This window comes from Perna viridis, chromosome 3 (genome assembly GCF_037379345.1).
Source record: "Perna viridis isolate PV_CMFRI_1.1 ecotype Kerala chromosome 3, ASM3737934v1, whole genome shotgun sequence".
In the NCBI taxonomy this organism is placed as follows: Eukaryota; Metazoa; Mollusca; class Bivalvia; order Mytilida; family Mytilidae; genus Perna; species Perna viridis.
The window spans coordinates 4,989,292-5,013,827 of NC_142447.1; the positions used below are offsets into that span (position 1 = coordinate 4,989,292).

The following is a 24,536-nucleotide window of genomic DNA, read 5'->3' on the forward strand; positions in this document are numbered from 1 at the left end:
AAAATGAGTGTAGTCCTTGTCTGCCCCTGGAACCTCTTTCTTTATATAAGTGTTTTGATCGGAACCAATGCCCCCTTTCTGTAAATGCTTGTATATGGATCCGCCAGGTACTGCACGAAATTTCTGAAAGACAACTCTTCCAATTGACGCTCACCATGATTGCTCTTTTTCATTTCTATTAATAATCTCGCAAGGTTTTTATTTCTAGCTAAATTATGCGTCTAAATGTAATGCATTTGTAGGCGACGTATTGTATACAATATAATGAACGATTTGTTTATTCTGGTAAATGCATAGAAATAAACAGGTACTGGTGATGTTAGAGGTCAACTATTTTTTATTTGGATCGTTGTTAATACAAACCAAATTAAACATCATATTTAGTTCGCAGTAAAAGTTGTTTATTGGGTTTGCTTATTGGCGTAAATAGCATAGAATTAAATATGACAAATTAGAAATACCTACAAAGTGGACCTACATTAATGTAATTATCTGCATTTGAACCTTAATGGGGTATGCCAGTGGGACTATTTTCCTGCGGTGGTATAAAATAATTTCAGATGCTAACAGGCTTTACAAATCTAAAGGCTCTGGCGACTGTTATATCAATTCTGATCTTCGATCTAAATTGATAAAAAAACATCCATAATAAATCAAAATATCTGTTACGCGCTCGTGTCGCTTTCCGGGTTTTATGCTTACATTTTAAGGGGAGTTAAGCTGTAACGTCACTCCTGTCCTGGTGTCAAAAATTGACAATATTGCAGTGTATCATCGTCCATAAATAGTCTGAAAGTAAGAAATTCCCCTTTCTGACAATAGAACTACACGCTTACATGAGTCATAACCCTAAAATTTGATTCCAGAAAAGCCTTATGACCATACAGTGTGTAATGAACAGTATTCAAATTTTGTGGACACACGTTTGAAAATTTTGTATTGTCGGTTTTTAACTGCTCGTATTTCTCAGTTCTTTAAGATATTTTGAAACTAGTAATTTTAGGTAAGTAGTGTACGGAGAAATATTTTCCCTATAAATTTTGTTTAAACATTTACATGTATACAGCGATTTAGGTTCTGGTTTAAATTTTGATGTTAACGAATTTCAGAAATTGAAATGGGCTATTCTTTAAATTTAGTATTCTTTCTAAAATGATATTCTGATTTTGATGAAATGTACTCAGCAGCTCAGATATATCTATCATAAGGGTAAGGCGTACTGCCCTCTGAAATGGACATTTATCTTGAACATGGAGTTACTCAGTTACTATAGTCCCTGAATCGATTTGATGGATCAATGACAGCTGACTAATTGATCGCTGGTTGATCGATAACTGATAACCGGTCAGATCGCAGTTTCGTTATGTAAAATGACCGATGAACTGTCAAAAATAAAACAAATGTAAAATAAAAGAATAAACTGATGCCCTATCACTAATCAAAATGTCATTTTAAATAATTGCATGCAATATCTATGTCATCACTAATTAGCCTGTTAGGTAGTTTTAATTTAACAAATAGAACTGATTGAAGTTTGAAAGAAAAAAAATAAAACCAAATTTCTGACCCACAAATTTGAACTCTGTAATGTTTTTTAAAGCAAGCACAGTATTTTTAATGTCTGCAAATCAACATAACCTCCTGAAAGTGAATGAAAAATATCCTACAACAAAACTCTGTTAGTTATGAAGCAATTTCTAATGATCAAGTCAAACTTGACTGGCAACAAAATAAATCCGGAATTCTTCGAACTTCAATTTCTCTCACTCCTGAACACATTTCTATGGTCTCTTGGAGTTTGAGCTACATGTACTGAAGTTTTACTGTAGTGTATTTGAAGTATGTTTACTAGTACATGTAGATACATTTTTGTATAGTCCTAAATTGTAGCTATTCCTGCGCAGTTAGAGTTACATTTTTGTATTTGTATAGTCCTAAATTGTAGCCATTCCTGTGCAGTTAGAGTTGTACATGTATTTAAATTCTGACTACAACCTATTTTTTTTATACGTCGGTGATTTTTATCATTATAACAGTGTTGGCAACCCCCATTTTATTTGGAAAATTGTCCTTTTCATGTGTAAAATTGACACAATAAATAGCAAATAATGTCCAAACACCCCCTCTCTTTTTCTGAGGAACCCTGGCTGGCACACTTCTTCTAAAAGACTAATCAAGGGAACCAAGATTCTAGCATAAATCAAAAGAATGTAATCCTGGGACAAAGACCAGACATGGAAAACAGACGAACACAACAAAGAACATAAAGTAACTAAAATAATACATACAAAGAAACAAAAGTAAATGAGCAACTCATACTCAACTAAAAACTGGGAGCATGGACCAGGTGCACCAATAGGGTTAGCATCCTCTGCTTTTCTAGAAACACCCGCTGAGTTGCTCATAAAAAGTCAAGTCTGGGGTAGACAAAAGAGGAATGGAAAACTATGACACGTTGAACAAATCAGTTTTCATGGTGCAGATCTGTATAGATCATAATCATAATCATATATGTCGTAAGATTCTCCCTAATAATTGTATACTATTGAGTTTACTATATTTATCCCCTATTGAAATGTCATTTCATGGGCTGCATCTTTTTCTTCCAATAAGATGATGCAATGGTGACATGTTTATATCATAGATTGTCAGAATAAAATATTACTGTAACTTGTATTTTTAGAAAAGAAATCAGAGAAAATGAAGTTGTATTGTTTAGAAGTATTGTTCAAAGATTCCAATGGCAAAGTTCGACAGTTGGCTGCTGCACATGAATTGTCATCATTTGGATATTTTCAACGATCAAGGTTTGAAGTTTTGCTCTTCAATACAATATTTGCTATTCTCGTGTATACATGTTAATTTATGCAAAAAAAATCTTATTATTAAATCAATAGGATAATAGGTTGTGACTTGAAAGTTTAAAATTAATTAACCTGCTTGTATTGTACATTACAAGGAGGGAAGGTGGATTTAAAAAAAATCAATTCAAATAATGTTTGTTATTTTATTATTTAAGTACCAGTCAATATAAAATTCTGACACTGCCCATGGTAAAGTTATTCATGGTGTAGAAAAACCCATGGATCAGATGATGATTTTTTTTGGTTTATATATGCTGTATTTTTATGTGACAATAGTCCTTTCTGTATTTAGGTATTTACTTTAGAGAAAACTACACTTTAACTTCTCACTAAAATCAACCAAATCAAACCAAATCTAGACGATAACGCTTGCAAAGTACTAATTTAACAATTTTATCTCCAAAAGTGCAATCCCCAAATGAAAAACTAAGACTGGTTATACGATCTATAACGGTTTCTGAACAAGAAATAAAACTTATTTCAGCAGGCTTTTGACATGCCTGAATCACTTTCTGTCTGATTTTTAAAAAGGCTGCTACTTAATATTATTTTTTTATTAATAAAAGGGGTGTGTGTTCTGTTTAAGGGAAGGAAGTTTCCAGTCCAGAAATTTTTAGGGGTTTCTAGCAATATTTTGCTACTTCATTTTCACACATTTTGCCAGATCTTAAAATTTCCAACCAAAAGGAAAATTTCAACTCAGGGAATCCTCCCCTTGACCCGCCATTGCACAGTAAATGAAAATAGAGGTCCTGCTAGAAAATTTTCTTAATCAAAAGTAAAGAAACAGGTAAATCTGTGTCAAATTAAAACAACAAACAACATTTTCAAACCAGAATTTGCCTATAAGTAACACTGACATGACTAAAATACCACAGAGACTGATAAATGTGGTAGAGGTGCCATCAAAACACTGGACAAATGCCACCTTAAACAAGTTTTTGAGCAAACCACATATGTTATCTCCATTAACACTGTATTTGTTTTTATTTTGATCTTATAAAACTTTTCAAATTTACTAGTCTTATTGGCCAAAGGTTTTGTCATTTTTTTTTTAAATTACATATTTATTATTATTTTTATATAAGAATACAATTTAAGACAGAGAACCTATTTTGATCAGAAAACTTGATTAAGCACTATTATCTATTTAATGAAAATAATTATTAAATATTATGATTATTTTCAGTGTTAAAGAGTTCATGGATTTTACCAGTAAAATAATTGTAGAAAGAACATCAGTGTGTTCCAGATCTTCAGTGAAAGAACAAGGCAAGTATTATATGAGTGATATGATAATACATGTAATATCAATGCCCTTGCCAATATATATACAGTATAATGGCAGTTTTGAATTTGTGACAGAAAAATCACTTTCATTGAGTCTAACAGACAAATCACCTACAATGTATTTAAAATTAAAATTCTTATGCAAAATTTTTGAGTCATGTTTTTATCTTGTGAAATTCTAACGTACTGGTAAATGTGCATGTTTATGTGCTTGGTTCTTATTTTTTTAGAAGGTCTTACAATAAGTGAAAATAAATTGAAAAGAAACAATATAACACTTGTCATAAATTTTTGGTGTCAAACTTTCTTGTGATTAATATTTTTGGGTACATGTATTTGAATTGAAGGTTGCATTTTATGCTTTATATTTTTATTATTTGTATTTTTTCTTATCACTAAGTGTTTCAACATAATTTTAACCATGCATTTATTTTTCAGAATATATTTGTCATGTGTATGTGAGATCAGATTCGTTAGCCGGGGTAGTTATTGGTGACCACGAATATCCAAACAGAGTAGCACATACTTTAATAAATAAGGTTTGTATCTAGAGAGAACATACCTGTTAACCTTTTGAATGCTCAGAGAGGGAGATCTTCCTGTATTCAGCTTTTCTAAGAGGGAGATTTAGCGTGACGACATTTTTATACGCCCGTCTGTTCGTGTGTCATCAACACAATAACTCAAAAACATTTTCACCAACTTTTATGAAACTTTGGTGAACTGTTCATACCTATTGACATAAGCTCCCTTTCAATTTTTATAATTTCAGATTTTTCATTTCCGTGTTATGAATTTTTATACTTAATAAAAAAGGGGATTTAATAATGCCAAATTTTTTGTGCATATTTTATTTACTTTTTTTTGGTGGGTTGGGTAGGTGGAGGGTATTTGACAAAGCTCACAAGTTAAAAGGGCAATGGGTGTATCATGTGCTTAAAGAGCAATGGGTGTATCATGTGCTTAAAGAGCAATGGGTGTATCATGTGCTTAAAGGGCAGTGGGTGTATCATGTGCTTAAAGGGCAATGGGTGTATCATGTGCTTAAAGCACAACTCTTTATTGATTCTTAGTATAGAATATCCTTCAAAACAATGTCACATTGGTGACATCAGAGGAAAAAGTTCAAAGCGCTACAGTATATTACTCATAAAAATATTGTAATGCACTTTGTCGCTTAAATAAAACATTTGCAGTGAAAATATATCTTTTTGCATCAAGTACAGTATATGTAATTATTTCCTGTGGTAAATTTGAAGTGTTTTGTTCAAATATGTGATGAAGGGAGAAGGAACAATCACACACTTTAATTCCTTCTCCAACTTTACAAGACACTTGTTATGTGCAGTTTTTCACTTTCCCAGTTAATGCAAAAGTAATTTCAATGTGTTTACCTTCTCAAGTCCTGTACTAAGCCATTACTTCAGAATATGCCATTGCATCTGCAAAAATCTCTCCTGAAGTTAATTTTTGTGTGCATAAAATGGAGATCTATCATTGACATGAACATTACTCCTATTTTTCAGTTCTTAGATGATTTTACAGGAAAAGCTCCCAAAGCACAATGGTCAATCAGTAATTTGGGGTAGGTATGGTTAAGATGGACTAAGTCTTAACTGGTTAAAGTTGTCTATTTATTCGATGACAATATGCGGAACGTGTCCTATGTAATATTTTAGCTATGTCTTCAAGTTGCAAAATTAAAGTTGAGAAATATGCCATGATATTGATTTAAAAAATGGTGTAAAATTTGATTTTTTTCAATATTCTTTTGATATATTTAAGTATCAGTCTTTATAAAAATCAGACAGAAGGTGATTCATGCATGTCAAAACCCACTTAATTCAGTTTTATCTCTTGTTCAGAAACAGTTACTGATCACATAACCAGTATTAGTTTTTCAATTGGTGGTTACACATTTGTGATAAAAAATTGTGTAGATTGTACATAAAACTGGCACTTTGCAAGAGTTATTGCCCGTGATTTAGTTTGATTTGGTTGATTTTATTGGGATATAAATGTATGATTTTCTAAAAAGTGCAGGTCTTAATGCAGAAATGATTATCATTGTTGTGAAAGTACTATTGTTCGTGGAGTACCAATTTTTGTGGTTTTTGTGGGTAAACCAGACAACAAAATTTGGTTCCCAACGAAAAGGAGATTCCCATCGATGTGTATACTGAAATCTTCAAAACGACGAATTCAAGAATCCACAAACTTGTGTTTCTTCCCTAAACCACGAAAATTGTTATCCACGGATTAAAGTACTTTCTCAGTATATGAAACTATAGCAAATGCTGACTGAAAAGGCATCATTTGTTTGGTGGGTTTTTCTACACCATGAATCCCTTTGCCATTGGCGGTATCTGAATTTTATATACATGTAGACTGGTACTTAACATAACGTTATTTAGATGATTTTTTTGTTGGGTGTATGTGAATGATTGTTTATGGTATTTTTGGGTCCATATTCGTTGTTATAGCCCTTATATGTATTATATGAAAATAAGAATTGATAAAGTGAAGCACAAAAGGAGGTAGACCTATGGTAAGGGACATAACTCATAAAGTCAGTGATATGTTAGTATCATATTCAATTTCACCATAGCCTGTCAAGCTTTCATTTGAAACAGAATGATATCAGTCCAGGTTACTTTGATGCTTACATGATTTTGATGTAAAATGCTGAATACAAACATTCCAATGATTTTTATGAGTTGTGTCCCAGAACAGAACCATCATGATTCTTTAAAAAAAACCAAGCATTATTAAAATGACACAAAAACACATTACTATTCAGCATCTCCTGACTGTGAGCCATCCCCCTTTTGGTGTAAGGCCAAACAACAAATACACATTAATATTCACTTATTAGTACATTCACTTCTTTCCATAGAATATTTTAACATACACCATGTAGACTAAAACAGATATCCAATTAAAGAATTCTCTCACTTACTGAAAGCTTGTACAGAAGTTAAAGAGTGACAAAACCATCAAAACTACCAGCATTAGAAATGATTGGTTGCTGCAATTCTAGTGGACTGGATTTTAAGTAGTAATGTCAAGTGCTAAATAGGCAAGAGTTGATCTAGTGTAATACCCAAAGAATGACTTAGGTAGGGATGAAACTAGGGGTTGTATATCACCATTTGTGAAAACAAGGTTCAAATAATAGACTGTGATTTGAAAATCCTATTTTTTCTGGATAAATCTATGGAGGGCAGTTGACAAATCCATTGTATTTTGTTTGAAATCATGTATTTTATAGGCTATATGTGAATTTTAATACATTTAGATATATATTATATGTTTTTAGTGATATACAGATAAAAGAATTAGATGAATATTTAGTGAAGTATCAAGACCCAAAACAAGCAGATGCTATGTCAAAGATACAGGCTGAATTAGATGAAACTAAAATTATACTGGTTAGTCTTCCAATAGGAAAGCTAAAAGAGATGATGGTTTTAAGTAGCTGTCTTTGTAAGAATCATGCAAAATCTGAAAAAATGTGATACACCCCTAAAAAGGCTACATATTTTTATTTTTGTAATTAAGTTGTTTTATGGGTCTTTATTATGAAATGTGTAATTATTCATTCAAATCTGCCTGCTCTTAGGAGATAATCAATATTCAAAATCCAAGATTCTATTGTATTTGAGTGTCATTTACAGAGTTATCTCCCTTAATTTTGAAATCTACAGTGCATTCTATATAATTTTTATCTCCTAAGAGCACGGTTATATGAAAAATAACATGTTAATTACTGTTTACTATGACATTTCAGACAAAATATGTAGGCTTTTTATCCATGAATCACATTTTGCATGATCCTTAGCTGGAGTGCTACTTATGTTCTGATATTCAATCAATCTGCTTTATACAATTTGTGTACAATGGTTTAAGTAGATTTGAGGTTTTCTTTGTTGGTCATTGAGTGAATGTTTGACAGAATTATGGCCCTTAGACTTTGTCTTTACCATGGTGTTTTCAGTTGTTTATGAAGTGGTTTGAGATATTGACTTTATAATTAGTTTGTAGTGTTATTTTGGTAAGTGAATTGTTGATTTCAGTTTAATGTGATAATTTTTGACAAGAGCCTTTTCATTAAGAATAAAAAATATCGATGATGTCAGCACATCATTATGGTCCTGAATGTACATGTATATGTAACATAAATCTTCAGATTTGACAATTGGCTGTAAGCTATAATGTCCATCAGAGGCATGGAGCATTAATATAACTCATATTCCTGTTTTTTCTGTGTTGTCATTACTATTTTATTCCATACTTTTAGCATAATACAATAGAAGCAGTTTTAGAGAGACATGAAAAGTTAGACAATCTGATCGAAAAATCTGATGGGTTAAGTATGCAGTCCAAAGCTTTCTATAAAACTGTAAGTATTCAGTTCAACTGTTTTAATAATTTTTTTCATATAATTCTACAGCATAAAATCTTTGATAAAATTTACTCTCAAATGCTTTATCTGAGTTCTTTTTATATGACTGCAAGAAATGTTTTGGGTTTGTATAATGCTATAACCCTGTCATCGTCAGTTGCACATGTTTAGCTTATGTAGGATAACTTGAGTAAAACTTGTATGATCTTTTTTGAAATTTGAAAACATAATTCCTAGTTAACCATATGTACTAGATCATTGTTTATAAAGAGATCCTTTGTTATATAAGAAGTTTGTAAAGTTTCCTTGCTGAAAAATAACTTGACCAAATAAACTAACTCAACTTTAAGTGTAAGTATTTGTAAGAATCAGGCAAAATGGGAAAAATCTGAAGCATGCATGTGGAAACCCTATCGAACTGACAATGTAATATCACTGTAGGTTACTTTGTCTATTTGAAAAGACCATTATTTGATCTCTGCATAACTGGCTTTGCTCAGAAATTTTTCAACAGAATGTTAGAAAAATGAGTTTTTTGACAGAGTTATTTCCCCTTCATTTTCAGTGCATTTCAATGAAATTGTAACTTAATTTACCAATATGATATGGAAAATTTTGTCTTTTTTCCTGGATTCTGATTGTGCAAATAGTCAAATTAAACTTTCAAAATGGTGTGTTTTGTCATACCATGTTTCACCCACTGCCTGATTCTTACATAGACTGACACTTAAATGCTACTTAGAAACACAAGAAATTACAAAGAATTCTTAGTGTCCTATAAAAAAGTTTAGTGAATTACTTTCATCTTAAATAAATAAACTCATAAGACAGAGTTACTTTCATTTCTACTTCACATCCTTGAATAATGGAAGATTAATCCTTGAAATTGGATTGTCTTCTATCATGCAGATTTGAAAAGGGTTCAAGCTCAATATTTGATGATGTACAAATCCAAATAAAATTCCAACACTGCTAATGGTATATTTGATACATGTACACTGCTAATGGTATAGGTGATACATGTACAAGATGCAAAAAAACATACCAAATAAACAATGCTTTTTTATCTACATGTCATATTTTTAAGTTACTATAGTAATTTCTGTATACTGATCTATATTTTGGAGAAGACCATACATTCCTTCCTTTATGTTCTTTGTTGTGTATGTCTGTTTTCCATGTCTGGTCTTTGTCCTTGGATTACATTCTTTTGATTATGCTATGACCTTGGTTCCCTTGATTACTCTTTCAATTAACCATGTAAGAATGATAACTCTTGCTCTGTGCAGTCTTCATGTATATATTTATTATCTCAAAGGTACAACAACCGAAAGACAAATTAAGCTTGGTTATGTAGTCTGTAGACTTGCTATAAGTCCCTCTCTTGAAATTTAAGATTAATTGAAAAAAGTTATCTCTGATAGCAAATTAACTAATTGTTGCAGCAGTTAGCTGCAGTTAGTAGTGTGTTATTAGAGAAGTTAAGTATGTAGATTTTCTCTGCTACTGAGCTAGAGATAAAAGTGAATTTGTTGAGTTTTTGGCATGCATGTATCACATCCTGTCTGATAGTTGTAAACATTGCTGCTTAAGTTTTTGGACGTTTTAAAGTTGCAGGTGGAGCATTTCAAAGAAATTTCTGACCATTGATTGATTGTTATTTTTTAATATTTATGACAAACCAGGTGCTAAGTAAATATATCCAGCTGAAAAGACGGTAGAGGTAGTGAAAAATATTCATGTTCAATTCTTTGAAATTTCCCAGAAATATCACATTTTTCAAAATATTGATATTTTCAAATTTCGAAAAGTAAATTTTGCATGCTTGGTTTGGTTTTTGTCGTTCAAGTTAAGTTTATTTTTACTACAAACTCTATTTGTACTTTGTTTTTTCATGTGAAATACTTGATCTTTGACTTTTATGTAATTGAAAAATTATTTGTTATATATGTCACCGTTCAAAATTCTTTGGTGGCAAATGATGAATACCACCTACAAGCACCTTGATGTTATGTGACCTAATTTTTGGACAGTTTTATTTTAGCATTTAAGTTTGTTCTTTCATTAAAAAGTAAACAATTTTATTACTTTGTGATTTAAAAAAAACAAATATGTTTGTTAATAACATGGCCTATTTTCAGCATTGATAAACCTATTCCTTTAAAATTGTGTTCAGATTCCATTTGAAGAGGCAAAAACTTTGCAAATAATTTATTAGAAGACTACTTGAAGGGTGCCTATAGGTGCCCAGTTACTGCTAACACCTTAGCTACAAGGTCCAAATAGTCAAAATGAAAAATAAACATAAGGACTTTTTCCTTTCTATTTTTAGGCCAAGAAGACTAACTCTTGCTGTGTTATATTATGATGGGCTGTAGAAGAAATTAAATGTCTCAACTCTGGAATGGTCTGGCCTGAAAGTTTCTCAGCAAACCACCATACTGAGATACTGTACAAAAAAAATACTTGTCGTATCATTTCTTCAGCTTATTGTTAGCGAGACACCAGAAAGAGATATTGTTGCTATATGTATTATCATTTTTTTTTCAAAAATACCTACCTTTAGCTGTACAGTAAACCCCCCCGTGTGAACTGAGATAATTGTTCAGTTATGGTAGAAATTTTACCAAGATTCAAAAAGTATTAGAAGTGAAATGAGGGGACTTCAGAAGATTTCTGGTTTACACTAGATACTGGTTATCCAAGGATTGGTTTACACAGGTTACTGGTTATCTAAGGATTGGTTTACACAGGTTACTGGTTTATCCAGGGATTGGTTTAGACAGGTTTCACTATAAATTTTCATCAATATCTACGAAGTGCTAATTGATATGTGAAGAAAGACCAAATTAATTGTTAATACATTCTTTTGTAATATGCTTTAATTCATTCTGTGTGGGTATCAACAGTTTTGTTGGTTGTTTGAGATATGAGTACTTTAAACATTAATTTTGGCTGATTTTGTCAACTCAGCATATTTGTGGGTATCAATTTTTGTACTTTTATGTTCACCATGAAAATAGCAAAAATTAATACTTTTATTGTAATATATTATGGAGGATTTACAGTTTTCAATGTTGAATTTAGTTTTGACAAACTTTCTACATGTATCATGATTGACTAAGGAATTTTGATCGAGAATTTTTAGTATGAAATTATCACCCCCCAAAAAACAAGGAATTTAAAGTGACATACCTGTAAAAGAAACATCTGTTCATATTTTAAACTGCAAGTGACCCAATACTGTTTAGTTTTCCTTTTGGACAAGTTTCCTGAAGTGGAATCTGTGTTCATATCTTTATGTGGTTTGTGGTATTTTATTTCTTTTGTAATGTATTTATTTCTGTAAATACTAAGACAATGAGCTATTTTTGTAAATACGAAATAGTAATGTTCAGTAGTTGCAGTAATTAATTGATAATTACTAATATTTTTTAATCTGCAAGTAGTGTTATTTGTGGGCATCAAATTTTGTGGTTTGTAAAATGTCTTTGTTTCCTCCAGTATAGATTTTTTTTTCTTCCTGGTCTTCCCCACCCAAATTGAAGAACATACTGTTCACAGCCAAATGTGCCTCATATGATAATCATATGACAATCATATCATATTTAATATATGATATTCATATGATTATCATATGATTCTCATATGTTAATTTTGGCTTGAAAACATGACAATCATGTGATATGTAAACCAAAACATATGAAAATCATATGTGCTTGATTTATATGATAATCATATGATGCAACTATATGATTCTCATGTGTGGGACATTTGCCTGTGTAGTAATGGAATATTTCCAACCTTTTTTTTTAGTCATAAGCATTTTATGTTAATAAGTGATATTGTGCATACTTTCCTATATGAAATGAACAGATATTATTGCGTTACTTCTATTTGTTTTTAAAATAATATGACAGATAATAAAAGCAATTTAAAAGCTTTCTCTTTAAATTTTCACTGTAGTAACTACAGATAGATTTTTTTTTATTGTTTTTTATCTCTTAAAGATTGAAAAATAACAAATTGCAATAATTTCTGTGACTTAGCTTTAGACTAGCTGGGACACTTAATGTAACTTGCTTACCTAATTTTCAAGGATTCAATTAAGTGGATGTATAATGTTATCAATTTTCCTTGTTTAAAACAATGATTAGTGTTAGAAATCAATTTCACCAGTACATTTTTTCCTGTTTTTCAATCTACCTCATAAATAGCAAAAATGAGTACATCACAAAAATTATTACATTTACAGTAATCGGTTTCTAACCATAATTTCACCTTTCTCTCTATTGCACCTACAAGAGAAAATTTCAGTTTATAAGATCAAATTTCACAATTATATTGGAAATGTACACTATTAGCTCAAAAAGTAAGTTTTTAACAAGTATTTCATGATATTCATGAAATAATTATCTTTTACTCCACACTGTGCCATTTTCGTACTAATTCATTTTCATTATAACCATGTGTCATCAACTCTGTTGCATTGACAAGTTTTAGGGCAACATAATTTGTTATAAACAGACCGTTATTTCATGAGTATTATTGACCATGATAGTCAGAGTATTTTTTTTAATAGAAAATTAATATATGTATAATAAATGTAAAAAATTAAGTTTACATATGTAATAGGTGTGTTCAATAAAATTCCCATGATACTTTTAAGAGGGTGTCCATAGAAGACCCAGACAGTGGGTGGTACATGTCATTTTTTTTTAACTTGTATTTATTTGAGGTCAAAATCTTATGTTTTCTAAAACATTAATGTTATTTTGCAACTTACTGGAATGGTAAGAATGGAATAAAATCACATAAAAAGTTCTGCAAATTTAAAATAAGGGGAAATAACTCTCTTTGATCTATTCATAATTAAGTTTATTTGTTAGGCAACTTTGAACATATATTCTAATTCATCCACTTTTTATACAGAAAAATCCTTGTACTTTCTGTCACCATAATGAGTTAACCATTACATTTGAACAATAAATTTTGGAGGATAAAATTTACCCTGTGCCGCCCATATCATAGAATCTACCTTGTTTCCACATGGACAGTCTCTTAAAATCTCTCTCAGTCACCAGTTGTTGTATATATAAAGATTCCCTCCGTTATTATTATGCCGCATGATACCTGGGTCCAATTTTTTCTTCATTTATGTGCATTTTAAAATATGGTATTTTACATTTCTTGGTGCATCTTACTTGTACATGTATGTATGTATGTGTTTTAACATTTTTTTTTACTCTTGATACTCTGTTATTATGAGGGTAAACTGTTTTTGTAGAACTTGTATAATATTCTCATAATTTTATGTTAATATAAATATTTTTAGTCCTAACTTGTGCAGATCAATTTTATTTTTTCAATGACATGTTAACCTCCAAATCTTTGAAGTGCTGTGGTGGATGGCCGTCAGCCTGAAGTGCTGTGGTGGATGGCCATCAGCCTGAAGTGCTGTGGTGGATGGCCGTCAGCCTGAAGTGCTGTGGTGGATGGCCATCAGGCGAGGCTATAACATTTACTATTACAATACGTGATCTAATGGCTCCATCCTTTTCTTTTTTGCCTATTGAGGATGAAAAACATGAAATATTGTTACATTTCTTTTGAAAGACTAGAATATAATTGATGCAAAGATATATCTCTACACTGAAGGAGATAGGTGTATACTGTTTTATCTGAGCCTGTCTCAAATCTTTTTGTATCATATATCTCAAAAATTTATAAATTACAGCCACTTGCCATTTGGTATGCAACATCATTAAGAGGTGCAGTATCATTTTAAATTCTTATACCGGCATTTTTTTTAATATTATATTTTTTAAACATATATGGCATGTGGCAACTTTTCCCAGAAACTGCTATTCACAGTCACTTTATATTTGGTATGCATCCTCAATTAAGGGGTACCTTACCCCACTCACTTTAAAATGTGTATTTCATATTGTGGCATACTTCCTGTTAAATGATATATGTTATGGGTCTAATTGATGGATAGAGGGGGTATCCTTAGAGATATCTTGCATTTAATATACTGGTCTAGCTGGGCTATAGAATTTAGTTAAGGAAGAGAAAAGTTCGTTGATATAATTACAGGGAATCATGAAATTTATACGAATGGCAGTAAGTGTTCATTTATGATATTCATATGAATTTTGTTTTCCCATTCAAAATCATTGAGATTTTACAATTCACAAATTGTATACCTAATTCATAACATAATTCACATGAATTTGTTTTCAAATTAAATTTGTATGAACTAAATTTCATGTGCAAGTTGTATGAACTTCATAACTTAATTCACATGAATTTTCTAAGTTCTAAATGAACAATAAATGCACTGGTCAGCTGACAAAAAAAATGATAAAAAAATTGCTTTCATACCTCTTGCTGTCGACAGTGAACTGTTACTGCTGGCATGAATGATAAACTATATATATATCTGATAGTCCAGATAAACATGGTTCATTTTTTTTCAATATTTTGTTATTTTTGAAAGTAGGACTCCAGCTAAGAATCATGCAATTTGTGATACATGTTTTGAAAGCGTACATATTTTTATTTTTGATATTTTGTTGAAAATGTTATAGTAAACTGAAATTAATATGTGACTTTATGTAACCCTTGGTCCTTGTTGATATAAATTTTACATAATGTATTGTAGATTTCAGAATTAAGGGAGATAACTATGTAAAGGACACAGTAATACAATTGAAACTATTGGATATTCTCAGTAAATTGTCTCCTAAGACCAGACAGATTTGAATGAATAATTATGTAGCCTTTTTTTTTAGGGTGTATCACAAACTACGGAATTTGCATGATTCTTACAAGGACTGCTATTTAATTGTGAACAAAATGATAAACTCAAGTTTTGATTGTTCCAACGAATTTATGCAATGTGTATTAGACAATATAATGTAATTTGAAATTCAATATCTCTCCCCAATTAAATATATAAAGCCTATTTTTAGTTAGGAGAAACACACTTTATATTATCTCAACCTTTCTGAAGATAGGGTTAAAACGCTATTTTGTTGTACAGTTTTAAGATGCTGTTTTGTGAAATAAACCATTGTATCTAATATGAGTTTTTGAAATATGTTATCATGTTCATGCCTATTCACTTGTATATAAATGAAACCTGTCTTTAGCGAACCATGAAGATTCTGAAAACCTGTCAAAGCCAGAGACTCTTTTTATCCAAAAACTTGTAAAAACAGACACTTTTTATCCAAAAACTTGTAAAAACAGACACTTTTTATCCAAAAACTTGTAAAAACAGACACTTTTTATCCAAAAACATGTCAAAACCAGACCATTATTTCAAGTCCCTTTAGATTAATGTCAATGTACTGAGCACCTTGGTAGATCCAACACCTGAATCGAACCAATTTTGAAAGTCCAAAAGGGGTTCAGTTCGAACAGGTTTTACTGTATATCATGGTATAAGTATGCTTTTATACATCTGTCTTATGATGGGTGTATTATACTTAGTTCTAATGGAACATTCATTGTAGGGAGAAATTTCATGGGAAAACAAAAAAATGTCAGGACGTCAATTTCACGATTGACTGTAACAAATTCTGTATAGATGTGCAGATTTATTTTAAAAGATTTTCAATTGTTATATTTAGAGACCTTGACAGCTGAATTAGAAAGGAGATAACTATTGTATTTGGAGATTCGTTGCTGTTTACTCACCGATTGACAATTGACAAATCCATGATTGATGCCTTCAAGTTTTCAAATATTGTAATGTAATCTCCTAAGTCTGTCTGCCTGTCTGTTCTTACACGATTTATAATTACTAAAACGGACTGATAAATTTTAATAATTTATTTGTAATATGTTTATCTACATGCCATGATGAGGAAGGAAGCTCCCTTTCACTTTTCTTTGTTTGTATGTGGCCTTATTATGAAGAGTTACAGATTAAGTTCGACTTTGGTTATGGTTGAATGATTTTTATGGAAGTCACGGCTCTTGAACTTAGAAAATTTCAGTGGATTTACTGTTTTCTGCACTTTTTTTGTACTTTTTACCAATTGATTATATATTTTGTATGTAGTCTTACTATGAGAAGTTACAGATTAAGTATGACTTTACATATGGTTGAATGATTTTTACGGAAGTTACACCCCTTAGATTTAGAGAATTTCAGTGAATTTAAAGTTTTCCACACATTTTTTTTTTCGTGGGGGACATTGGAACACTGTTCTTTTATTAGAATGAATATTGTTCTTTTTTTTAAATGAAGGAAAAACAAAGTCAGTTTAGTTGCTACTATAGAAGAATGCCCTTTCCTTTTCAATATAAAGATTAAAAGATGACTTTTTTTTAAATAAAGGGACATAGTTATGTTGGGACTTCTATCATTTTTTTGCTAGTTATTATCTCCCTTTTATTGGTATATCCATTTGGTTTTCTTGGCAGTTTCATGTTTAAATGTATTAGGGATGATATTTAAGTCCTTGTGTCTTTAACTGATCATTCTTAAACATTTTGTGCCAGAACCATGTGGTATTTTTAGTCCAATGACCTTGCCCCGACACGTGTCCTATGTGGCTGACTTTATGTTTTATACCCAACATTGACCTCTACATTTTGATTAGTAGTGTTTAGGTTGTCCATGTTTTAAATTTTGAATCATCTCTGCTTAAACTATTGATCATTTTACTTATCAGGCTACATTTATGTTTGTGCAGTGACTTTTGTAACAGTGTTGTAAATTATAGCAGAATTGGTAATTCTGTCTCAGGTAATATTGATGGTTGTGTTTTGTGAAAAGGGTTTCTGAAATTAACTACATTTGTCTGTGATGCTGCAACAGAATACTGTTATAATCATCATTTTGGAACATCCTTATAATCACTCTGGAATCAACATCTTTCAATGCAAATTGGTAATAGGTAGAAACTGGGTAAATGATTTTCAAGGACATCAATCAATAGGTGAAGGTCATAAGGTCAAATTTTTAGGCAGAGAAGATATGCCACACTTTCTATGGTAATAGTGGAATTTCATATTTGTTTCACAAGAAATAAAATAATAGGTTCACAAATTAAATTATTTATTAAACTCTAACATTGTGTCAACACATAAAAATAATAAATATGGTTACCAAAGTAACACCAAATCGCAAGTATATTTACAATTAACAATATCAAAATGTCTTGATGGATTTATGCTGAAATGACCATGGATTTTAACAATGATTAGGATTTTTGTAACAGGAATTAAGTCAACTTTGGAATATTTATATGCATTGCTTCTGCCATTTACACAATCTATTTTAATAGAAATCTATATCTAAGATAAGACCTCCATCACCAACCACTCTGAATGTATAGCTCCAGGTAAGAATAAGGCAAAATATCAGTAAAAATATGATAACAATAGCGCTTTACATAAGGTACACCTCTCCAACCTTTATATATTAGAGCTTCCTTCAAATATATGATTCTGTTTTTTGAAAAAAAGTTCAAAAGTGAATTTCAATTTACACAAAAAAAAAGAAAAAAGAAAGTTCTTCCATAATTTGAAAGAGGTTATGGAATTTGGATCTTGTAACAGGTTGCCAGATTTTTACATGGAGTTGCACATGTAAACATTAATAACTTTTCAACTTTGTTCAACAATAAAAAAATCACTAACACATTTTCCAACTCACATCCCAGAGAATTCATTGATAAACAAAAATAAATATTATTAACAACTCCAACAACTATTGTTTTCAATCGAAACAATTGTAACTTGCCAAAAAAAAAAAAAAGAAAAAAAAATCACAAGCTTTGACACAAGAAATCTTGTAATAATTGCATGTTCAACATTTGTGGGACAAAATTCTTCTTCAAATAACTAAAATTCTTCATAACTCAAAGCAGAAAAATTAGAGAAATAATCTTTACAAACAAGACAGAATAAAAGTTTGAAAGATCTTATGATGTAACAGACATAATATTTATAAAAATAAATCTTTTTAAACAGACATATGTTTAAACAAGTAACAGTAATTCATCCCTTTACAGCACATCAAGTGATTATGGTCACAGAATAGATTTGGTATTTCCTTGAATAAATAACAATTACCTTATGAAGTAGACGGCAATTAATAATGGGGTTAACACTTCTATCAGACAATTGATAGTTTTTGATAAAAAGTTCTAATTTCCATGTAAAACCTAAAGAAAAGGTAATTTTGATTTCATGGGAAAATCAATTCTATCACCTGAACATCATCAATGAATGCACTGTAATACTACTGAACATCATCAATGCATGCACTGTAATACTGTACAATTAAACAAGCCACAAAAATATAAACCCTCTGTTCAGTTCTCAAAACAAGAAAATAACAGTAAAAAGTTCAAGATCATGAATAAACCTCTGTAGCCGCACATGTTGTTCTTTCTATATTTCAATTTAATAAGAAAGGTACACATTCAAGATCAGATTTTTGGCTTAAAACATTTATAACACAGAAAGTAAGGTCCCTTGATATTAACTCGACTAATAATATAATAGCAAATGAATAAATGATCTCCCCTTTGAAAAATAAAACTGAATCCTTTTGCTTGACATCGAACCATAAGGAGAATCAGAGTTTACTAGCTAACATGGAGTTATTCATTCAGATTGTTGTATGTACCCTCCAAACATTCTTAAGGTACTAGTTTCTCATCAGTTGGGGTAGATTCAAAATTAACCCCACTATGTGTTTTAATAGGAATTTTGCTTCAAACAACTGTGATAAAATAATGAAAATTGAATGTGTATAATAAAAAAATCTTGCAAATAATTCACAGAGTTCAGAAAAAACCCCAATTAATATTAATTATGAATTTAGACATAATCAGCTAGCTTTAATTAAGCTCTTCTGATCTTGTTATGACATTAATCCACTTAAAATCTCTCAAATCCATTAATCCACCCTAAACTTTTACAATTTCTCCTATATGTGTAAGTTTGTGGTTTTTGACATGCCTGTTGTGAATATAACAGCTTGTTTTTGCTAAGAAAACTGAAATTTTAAATCACTTTTTGTTTTTACCCTGAACAGCCATTTATCATGTAGGGTGTAAAGGCTAGAATCTTTTATTTACAACTTATTAATTCTATTGTTCTTATTGCCTTGAACTTTCATTCTCTGACTATATTCATGACACTAAAAATATATGCAAGATCCAATGTCAACATTATGTGAAATCAACCTGATATCATCCATTAACAAAACATCGGCTGTTTTGAAAATCTTGATAAAAACTTCACTTCTTGCCTTATGGGCACACTGTGGTATCCTCTGTCTTGACCAGAGTTATTTAGTAGCTACATGCTCTTTGTATGTTAAAAAAGAAGGTTTACTAGGGCATCCAACTCAGCACAACTTTGACATAATGCAAAGAACAGAAATTCAACCAATATAATAAAATTGAACTTTAAACAAGCAGACATTTTAGGTAATAAAAAATAATTTTGAAGTAGAAAAATTTCCTTGTTCAAATAGTTCACGACTTGACAAGTATGAAATGCAATACCATAAGAGCACTTCAAAAAACTTTATGAAGTCTATAGAAATAGTCCATTGTCAAAAGAGTATTTTACACCATATCAAAAATTCCTACACTTCTTGAGCAGTATAATAAAATATGTTGAAGTATTTTTTATAATGGCATTATGAGTTTATAAAATCATTTCAAAATTTGCAAGTACTTCATCTTGAGGGAGTTGATATTAATTTACACTTACCACTAAGAATGCAGGATTATGAAAATTTTACAGAAGTTCCCCTTTGAAGTCCTCTTATGTGTAAAACAGGCCACGAAAAAAAAAGGAAATGTGAACAACTGTTTAGAAACATTCAAACAAAACAGAAAAAGTCTCAACATTCAACCAATGCAATAAAACAGGAACAAACAAAAAATAACGTGTAACAGGTAATTTTTGCAGGGTGCATATTTTGGCGTATTTTAGCTGTCTGTCAAAAATATGCAAAAATAAATTCCATGAGATATTCACTTTTCGTTTAGTTACTTTATACACTATAAGACATCCATCAAAATAAGAAATGCTACCATTTTTTGTATAACCTGAAAATCACAAATTTTACATCCGCCAAAGTAACTCACCATATGGTATTCAAAAGCCCTAATTAACATTTGCCTTTTTAAATCATAGTTTTCACTAAAATACCTTATCTTATTTTGGCTCTTATCTCAGGGGATGGGAGGACTGTAACCTGAGATGATTGTAACTTGTGTAATCAACAGCTTTATTGTTAAATGCATAAAATCTGCCATTTCTTAAGACTCAGATATGTTTTTTTATGAAAATTCTTTGATTCTGAACCAAGTAGATCTCTAATGATGAAAATGTTGGATACAATTTACAGGCATGTCAAGAAAGGGGTGTGTATATAATGATGATGGCAACTGAGTACTCTTCAACATCAGAAAATTTAAATGAATGAAGACATTGGAGTTAGTTTCAGCTCCTCTGTCACTGTCAACAGAGAGCCTTGACCCTGACTTAACATAGGCACTACATGTCTATTCCTCTGAGTTACCTGTATCTTGTTTTGAGTATTCCTACTTGGTGGGGTATGGTTCATGTACACTACAGATCAGGTGGATAGTAACATATACACTTAACAGGATGGTAGATGAATTGAATTTAATTTAATATGCCACATGCACAGTTAATTTTGTTATGTAGTCTTATGCATTATAATGATAATGGATATAATGCAAACATATATTCACAAAGTTTTTTTTGTGAATTTCCCAATACTTTTACCAAAATCAAGTACAGAAAATTTGTGACAAATCATATGCAATTCATGAAAACCATTTTGGTTTATTCGTGCTACAATTGATTGCTTAAAATTGAGTGGATTTGTTGAAAATTGTCCACAGTTCACAAGTGGAAATGGTCAAATCTGCATGACCTTTAGTGTACATATAGATGGAATGGACTTGAGGATGGGGTACAGTAACTGACAAAATGAAGATTCAGCATAATGAACACACTACAATTTATGCAAACTTATATAATTTCTACAAGCATTTCTTATGTTAGATTAAATACAGTAGTCATGATGGCCATTGTTCTAATAATTTTTATATGAAGTTAAAATTTGACTGGATTTAAAGCATTGTTTACCACAGAATTACAGTGTACAATATCTTACATATTTCTCATTATGCAACACTTTTGTACATATGATAAAAAAAGCCTTTAAAAAAAGGACTAAAAATGAAATTTATAGGTCAATTTAACTTCAATAATAAAGAGCAAAAAAAAAATGCAACTCTAAAATAAAAGGACTGTCAGCTTTAATGAGTAAAAACAAAACTAGCCAAGCAAGAGCATACTTTTCAAGTCTAAGGTACTCATCGTCATGGAATCCAAACATTTTGGTCATTTTCAGATTTTAGCCAATACCAATACGATATGAGCTATGTTTTTTTTCTGTACTATTTACAATAAATAAACAAAACTGAACAAATTTTTAGGAAGTTTGTGTAAGGCATATCATTTCAAAATAGTTTGTAAAGAAATTTAACTTAATTTAACTTAATCAATCCAAAATACAAACATTTCTTATAGTAAAACCTGCATATTTTGTCAACATTTACAAAAAATAAAAAAAAAAGAAATGTCAACAGCTCAGTAAAATGTAGAATCTACTTTGACCTCAATCTGAACACAACCAAACGTCAACCTGAGAGAAATGCAAGAAACCATTACTGCAAAAGTTTTGCAGACGATCAAATATGTTTCCAAAGAAAATTGAAAACCATACAGCATATTAAGGAAAATCACAGCAGAGAATCAATGAACAACCAAAAAAAAAAAATAACTGTGAACATTTCCCTCACCTAAACCTTGTGTCTAAATAAATGATTAAAATAGTTCAAATTATTAACCAAGCATGGGAGTTCTTATGAAAAAATTATGATCTAGAGTACATTGTCATCAGAATAGCAAACAGCCAAACCTGAAGACAACTGTACTGCAATGCATTGCGGCAAAGATATGCAATCTTCAATTTTTTCAACACATAAAAAGGAGATTTGGATAAAACACTAATAAAGTGGTATTTATGAACATTAAATTCTGTTTAATCTACCCACAAAAGGCTTAACCAACTTAAAATTCTTAATCTTCAGAAAGGTGAAGTTAGGAGAAGTTTCACAAATTTAAAAAAACTCACATGGTTCAGTGGGGATAGGTTGCACAACAGAAAAATACATAAGAAATTTGTCTAATGATTTTCAATTTGTTCTAAATCTAAATCTTCCTGTAATGAAAAGATTTCTTCGTCTTGGTCTTCTCCAATCAATCTCACTGGTCCCTTAACAATGGAATTGTCATAATTTTCACAATCAATAAATTCAGCACTATCACTTCGACTGTGTTCCATCTCTGTTATAGGACTGGTCCTCGACTCCATCGCTGCTTTCAGCGGAAAGTCATTGTCCAATGGAGAACTTGCAATGGGCATTAAACTCATCACAGATTCCAACTCCTCATGAAATCTTGATTTCTAAAATATTTTCATATATTTTAAAACATTTTCGTAGATAAAATAGATACATTTAAGGAGGTATACCTAGGGTAAGGGACACAACTCTTAAAAATCATTGGAATGTTTGTATTCAGCATTTTCCATCAATCTTATGTAAGCATCTAATTAACTTGTATTCATTTTATTCTGTTTCAAAAGAAAGCTTGAGAGGCTTTGGTGAAATTGAATATGATACAAACATATCACTGATTTCATGAGTTACGTCCCTTACCCTAGGTCTACCTCCTTAACTCAATCTTCAATGTCAATCACATAACAGCTAATTAAAGTTTCTCAATTAAAAATTTGAAAATTCATGCAGGTGTGTGTTTTTTGTTGTTGTTTATTCTATGTGTAACAAATCCGAAATCCCACATAATCAAAATAACTAACACGAGGATAATGAAAATAATTATAGCCCTATAATTACACCTTGAAACCACAATATTGTATTATACCCTATAATTGGATGGTTTAGTTAGTTTGACAAATTTTGAATGACGAATCAAGAACAATTTACTGAGTCATTAAAATGTTCTCATGGAATACAAACTTTTTCTTATTTGTTAAATTTGATCATTTCCTTGTATTTCTTTCCGGCTAACATTTTTGTTTATGAAGTGATTTAATTTTTTTCTTGAGTCATCAATATTTTTAGTCCTAAATTGTCTTCTAATAGTCCTTATTATTTTTTTGAGAAAGGGTTATACATTTATGATTGGGTTACAGGAGTAAATATGGAAATAGCTAAGTTTATGGTGCATGAAATTCTAGATGTCAAAAACTTGGTTGAGCGTCATTTATCATTTTGAGTGAATCCTTACTTAACTGAGCCCCCTGAAGACTGAGGACCAGTTTAGTCAGACCTGTGACCTGTTTATTAAGGTTCAACATGCATTTAGCCCAATCAAAGGCTTTACACAAAATAAATAGTGAAGATAAGCATTGGTAGATTCAAAGCTTTACTAATGGTTGGGCCCTAACCTTTTAGTTAAAACAATTAATTCATTTTGTTCAATTTTAAGGCAAAAAATGACCCACCAAAGCCTGAAAACCCCTTTTTGCAGGTAGATTCAGATGATTGGAAAACAACACTTTGTTGGAAAATTTTGTTAAATAAGTGCAATGTTAGGGCAAAAACAACCAGTAATAGTATGAATCCTCATTTTTCCTTAACTACCTAGGTTCAATCAAGGTTTGCTTCAGACAGGTTTCACTGTACCTAAATACATTTTGCAGGTGCATGAACATATAATGAAGTTTGGAAAGCTTGAAGAGAGTGGTAATCAATATATTTATATAGATTTGAAGTTGAACATGCAAAGAATTTAAGTTTTATTTTTAAAGTTTTATTGAAATTTGATAAGTAATCATACTGTTGGGGCAACCCAAATATTTTAAATCG

At 30.8% G+C, this 24,536-nt stretch overlaps 2 protein-coding genes across 11 annotated transcripts in view; one reads left to right on the top strand and one right to left on the bottom strand.

Moving 5' to 3' along the window:
- The first annotated feature begins 696 nt into the window (after window positions 1-696).
- On the top strand, window positions 697-15,647 carry LOC148620753 (synaptobrevin homolog YKT6-like). 2 transcript variants are annotated; one of them, XM_088574529.1, is made up of 8 exons: window positions 697-795; window positions 2,684-2,807; window positions 4,054-4,136; window positions 4,593-4,693; window positions 5,681-5,739; window positions 7,474-7,585; window positions 8,455-8,556; window positions 10,892-15,647. In XM_088574529.1, exons 2-8 carry the CDS (start codon window positions 2,701-2,703, stop codon window positions 10,925-10,927), a joined length of 600 nt encoding a protein of 199 aa, XP_088430655.1. In that variant the 5' UTR covers window positions 697-795; window positions 2,684-2,700; the 3' UTR covers window positions 10,928-15,647. The 2 variants fall into 2 exon arrangements, with proteins under 2 accessions (XP_088430655.1, XP_088430656.1); XM_088574530.1 differs by lacking the exon at window positions 697-795 and adding an exon at window positions 830-1,003.
- Window positions 15,648-17,618: 1,971 nt separating this feature from the next.
- The window catches only part of LOC148620754 (protein FAM53A-like), a 60,882-nt gene continuing 53,964 nt past the window's right edge, over window positions 17,619-24,536 (bottom strand). For all 9 annotated transcript variants that reach the window (XM_088574519.1, XM_088574520.1, XM_088574523.1 and 6 more), the window contains one exon: window positions 17,619-23,110. In XM_088574519.1, coding sequence (XP_088430645.1) covers window positions 22,829-23,110 — 282 coding nt within the window. In that variant the 3' untranslated portion in view covers window positions 17,619-22,828. The remainder of the gene's footprint in view (window positions 23,111-24,536) is intronic.